Raw genomic sequence first — 5,148 nt, forward strand, 5'->3', positions numbered from 1 at the left:
TTTGTTTCATAACACAAACCATCAAGCATCAGAATAAAGAAGGCAAGAAGAAAGTATGTAGTTGATCACTTTGCACCCAGTACAACAATCGAAGTATAGAACTATACCCAGTACAACAATCAATCATGCCACTATGCATAACACCATGCACTGCAAATACACTAGGTATTTCTGATGCATAACTCACATTAGCACATCAAAAGCACTTGGACTAGATTAGAACATCCCAAGTAATACTACAAACCATGGACTATACAGATAATCATGATCAAGTTTTACAATCATATCTAAGACTGGAGCTTGCTAATAAAAGGAGCAACTAGCTAATCATTTTTACCAAAAGTAGGGAGGCTACAAAACCAAGAATAGTAGATAATAGTCCAGGCTGAACTCATGAATAAAAGAAAACTAGGAGTTCATGCAACATAACCATGTATGGACCGAGCTCTAGTTAAATTCTACTAGGAAGATATGCAAACAACACCCAGTTGATAGTACAGACGCACTGGTGCTTGAGAAATCAGCATCAGACATGATATCTACTGATTTACTCTGAGAAATTACTATAGTTTACTCATTAGAGCGGTAGAGAGAGAACAACTGCTACTTACTAACAACAAGAACAAGAAATACTGAGTTACTCTAAACCAATATGTAAATGTTAACATCATCTTTCAGTTTGAATTTGGTGATCAAAAAGGACACAAGAATCATGCTTTCTTTGTGTGCATCTTGGTATCCAACGAGCAAGAGATATGTAGAAGATGATGCAAGCGAGATCATTGCTGAGTGATGGCAACCACAGTTAGTTTTAATTCTGAAATTGTGGTAACCACTATTCAGGTTATGGAAAACGAACGAACTTTTCTTCAGTAAACAAGTTAGTGTACATTTTCAGATTAATGCCAGTATTTACCAACGCTCAAAATCTCTCAAAGATCATCAATCATCGAAGTTGAGAAACTAAAAACAGTGACAGAAATGTTTCACATCACAACAATATATATATCGCAGGTACAGGGACTACAAACTGAACATGTGCATCCATCTCACCTATCAGCATTCTTCAAATGAAAAAAGAACAATGCAAATGACGCACACCATTCTGCTGCCAACAGTGCAGCGCGCACCCTGCTTCTTCCTGGCAAACAGGCAGACAAGGTGCCCCAATGCAACTAAATAAGATCAGCAAATAAGGGACCGTCCATGTTTTTCATCTCAGTCGCTGGTGCGCATGCCTGCAACATTACAAGATATCATGGTTCACCATTATCAACTACATGCTGAACACTAAATGTGCACCAGTCAAGACACGATTTAGCGGTTCAATCTTCAAAGTGAAAGACAGCCAAACAGGTCAACTACATGGTCAGGTGAAGACCAAATGTGAATTAGTCCTTCAAAAGCAAGTCTTTCGACCCAGCCTCTCCTAACAGCACGAGCACTGTAATATTCATCGCGGACTGCTTCCAACCTGTTCCACAATAACAAGAAATCATGAAATGAACAATTGAGCTGGATAAAAGAAATAGAAAAGGGAAAATCTCAACACAACTTGCTTTCCCCCCATCCCATTAAGCTTCAACAGTTCCTTAAAGATTCTTGTTAAAACCCCAGGCATCTTCACTGCTGTATACAGTTCGCCCTCATCATAATCATCTAAAGCCTGGCCCTCTAGCTGCTGATATCCATGATGATGGACTTGCCTTTGCATTCCAAGAGCACTGATCACTGTGTTCTCATACTCATCCAGGTCTCTGTCCTTATTTGCATTCTCAAACCAGTACACTCCGCTCATGATGGGGTCATCCTCGATCATTGGTGTGTACCTCCAATCTTCATCAAACGGACATTCCTCTAACAACCTTTTGTACCTTCCATCAGTGGACAACTTGAAGGCACGAGCAGAATAATGTATACCTCCAGTTAGTGTTCTTCTCGCTGGCGACGGCATGACTGCAGGATGATAATTGAAGTTCTCTTTGGACCATAAAGCCGCCACAACAGATTTTGTTCTTAGATCACTGCTGAGGTCATCAAAGTACACTGGCAACTGCCCCTTCTCATCCTTAAAAAGCGGCATCAGGAGCTCGTCAATCTTGGAGAAATCACGGACACACTCATCTAAAGTACAATGATCAGGATCGATCTTATCTCTTGCAGCTGCTTGCTCAGGGGAAGGTGCAGGGGACATCATCACACGACACTCCATGTGTGTCGAATACAGAAAGAAGACGATATGCTTAGCACTAAAACGCCCATTCCTAACAGCGAGGCTACGCGGCAAATGAGACGACTTTTCTTCAATATCATTTTCCGAACCAACTGTTTCTTATGGGCACTTAAATCCTGAAGCGAGAAAACCTGCTTTGGTTTGTCCCGAAAGACAACACGTGCTGTCTTGATCTTGTTATTGTCAGGAATTAGCTTCTCCACTCTCTTTGTGTTGACATACTCATAGACTTCTTCAAAAAATGTCCTTACAGCATTCCTTAACCAGATAGGTTGTCTGCCATAGAAATTAAGCAATTTATTCAAGTGAACAAAAAATGTAAATCATGCATTCAGACATTGGATTTTTTAAATCCACAAGTTGTTGTATTTGAGGGAGAACATGAGAAATCAGCAAACAGCGACATTGGAGATGTGCTTGACAAAAAACTTTTAGTTTCATTACATCTAGTGCAACAATTAAGTGGAAATTTTTTCAGGCGACATGTGAGGCTGGGGTAAGCAATTCTCTGCTTCAAAAACAAAATCTAAACTTCTGGTTGTTCACTGCATGAAATGAATTATACATGTACACAATAGGTCGTCAAACTAACTAAAGTATCCTTTGCAAACACACAGAAAAAAAATCCTCCATAAATCTAGCCTCATGGCACAAGAATGACAATGAAGATTCAAAGAAAAGAGAGAAGATGATGCCACATCATTTTATTTTTCTTTCTCCCTCCCTTCCTCCATCTAACCTACACATCACGGGAAAAGCCAAGTGCACCTGCCTTTCCCTCCCGTGCCCCTGGTTTTCGTTCCTTACAAAGCTAATTGCAGAGAAACAATGTAACAACAGAAAAACCAGCAATGCCAAGTCCACATACAGAGGGTACATAAAGCAATTCATGCATTTTCATTCGCCATGAAGGAAATGGTGATTGTTTCTTACCTGTCCTTATCGTTTCCTATCCTCAGCGCCAGGGCCTTGGGAACACCTGGCTTCAGCAAGTGTGCATAATCAACCTCCAATATAAAGCACGATCTTTCAATTAATGCTGCCGCATTTGCCTTGTATAATGGAAATGATTCGCCAGCTTCCATGTGCCTTTCATAAGACAACAAACAATTAGGAACATTTTAAGAATAAACTATAGAGACAAACAATAAACTGGTTGTGACTGTGAAGCACAAGTACTAAAGTTTCTGAAAAAGAAGACACTAAATTGCATGCAAACAACCTAACTACAGAAGGGCAACCACAAATCTGATGCAATCGCATGAAGCATAAACATAGAATGTGATCAGCACATCCTTATCTAATGATAAGTTTGCGAATTTCATTCCAGAAATCGGTCAAGTCACACAAACACAAACCACCCAGTCATGTAGACTAAACATCTTAACTGTACAAAGTAGCAACCAAAGCACAAACTGGAGCCTCGACAGAAACATGACAATGTACTACATTTCCTATGAAGCAGATCACGATGATACACAGCACTGTGATTTAAATATTGTAGACACTGAAGCTGGAATATTAGCACAGCTAGAAAGTAAATTGCACTTACGATCTTAAAAACTGAAGAAACATCTCAGAATACTCTTCATCAGATAACACCTTGACTTCAGGGGAGCTGGTCGCTGCGCTCTTCAGCAACGCAGATAGAGGAGACTCCATCGTCCAGGCGGCTGGAGGACTTGGAGTACTGACGGGAGTGGCTGCCGTTTGCTCGGCTGCCGGTGGTGTGGGCGAGAGAGAGTCGTATGCCGTCCTCAAATAGAGTCCCATGGTAGGGGGAGAGGGAGGCTTTCCCCCGAGGGTATGATCTCCACGAGGCGGTTCGCTGCGGTCCATCTTGCCCTTCGGCGGTTCGCCGCGGCCCCTCTTGCCCTTCGGCGGCATCGTGGATCGCGGCGGCGGCGGCAGCGGCGGGGCTTCTCGGGGGTTAGGGTTTAAGAAAGGGCAAGGGCTTTTAGTTTTTCTTTCTAGCGCAAGCCGGGTCCGAAGGACGGGCACTCCTATATATACGCAGCTCAACTGGGCTCGGGAGCAAAGGTGGCCGAATGGCCGGTCCTCGCGTGCTGGCCCGATAGCCCGCATGCTTGGCACATGGTGGGTCTAGCCCGGCAGTGTGTTTGGTAGCATGTATGGATCTAATTTAGTTATTCTCATCTTATATATGCTGAGTGTAAACATGCTGAGTCCATGCAGTTGCTATTGTTTGGCAGTGATGTATGCGCTGAGACATGATGAGCTGAGACTTTGTTTGGCAGCCTACATGTGTTTAGACATGTTGAACAATTTTGATTTCCGAATAATTTTTTGAATGGTGAACAAAGTTGAAAAAACGTGAAAAAAAGGTAAACATATTTTGAAAATTTTAAACATTTTTTGAAAATTTAAATAAATTCTTTTTATTTATTTTTAAATGTGAACATATGTTAAATCCTGTTTTTTTCTGAAAATTCAAAAAAAAATAGAAATTTTGAGTATTAAAAAAACAAATTTCGATTATTTGAACTTCCGAATATTTTTGAATTTTTTTCAAAAAAATGAAATTCTAAACATTTTTTGAAAATTTAAACATATTTGACATTCTAAACTTTTTCAGAAGTCTAAACAATTTTTGAAATTCTAAACTTTTTCAAGGGTTAGGGCCAGCATGGCTGCCTCCATGCACCCTGTCTGGTGTGCATGAGATGGGCGTGGCTGATGGCCCTTTTATGCATCAGATGAGCATAGCCCAAGTGAGCCCATGCACACTACCAAACAAATAATAGTGGGACGGATTGGGAACTATACGTGCTACCAAACAATGGACCTAAAATTAAGTGTGCTATGAAAAAATTATATAAAGCCGGAAGAAATTAAATGTTTTACTCATATGATATTAAAATGTTATTATCGTACTATTATGTTTAGTGGTTGTT

General features: G+C 40.7%; 1 protein-coding gene across 3 annotated transcripts; it reads right to left on the minus strand.

Annotated features, from left to right (window-relative positions):
• Positions 1–946: 946 nt before the first annotated feature.
• LOC125509419 lies at positions 947–4,195 on the minus strand. Of its 3 annotated transcripts, none has more exons than XM_048674397.1 (4): positions 3,786–4,195; positions 3,167–3,322; positions 1,707–2,509; positions 947–1,474 (listed from the first exon to the last, which is right to left on the minus strand). In XM_048674397.1, exons 3-4 carry the CDS (start codon positions 2,210–2,212, stop codon positions 1,333–1,335), a joined length of 648 nt encoding a protein of 215 aa, XP_048530354.1. In that variant the 5' UTR covers positions 2,213–2,509; positions 3,167–3,322; positions 3,786–4,195; the 3' UTR covers positions 947–1,332. The 3 variants fall into 3 exon arrangements, with proteins under 3 accessions (XP_048530354.1, XP_048530352.1, XP_048530351.1); XM_048674395.1 differs by having other exon boundaries at positions 1,555–2,509; XM_048674394.1 differs by having other exon boundaries at positions 947–2,509.
• Positions 4,196–5,148: the final 953 nt, after the last annotated feature.

Source organism: Triticum urartu, chromosome 5 (genome assembly GCF_003073215.2).
Source record: "Triticum urartu cultivar G1812 chromosome 5, Tu2.1, whole genome shotgun sequence".
Lineage (NCBI taxonomy): Eukaryota > Viridiplantae > Streptophyta > Magnoliopsida > Poales > Poaceae > Triticum > Triticum urartu.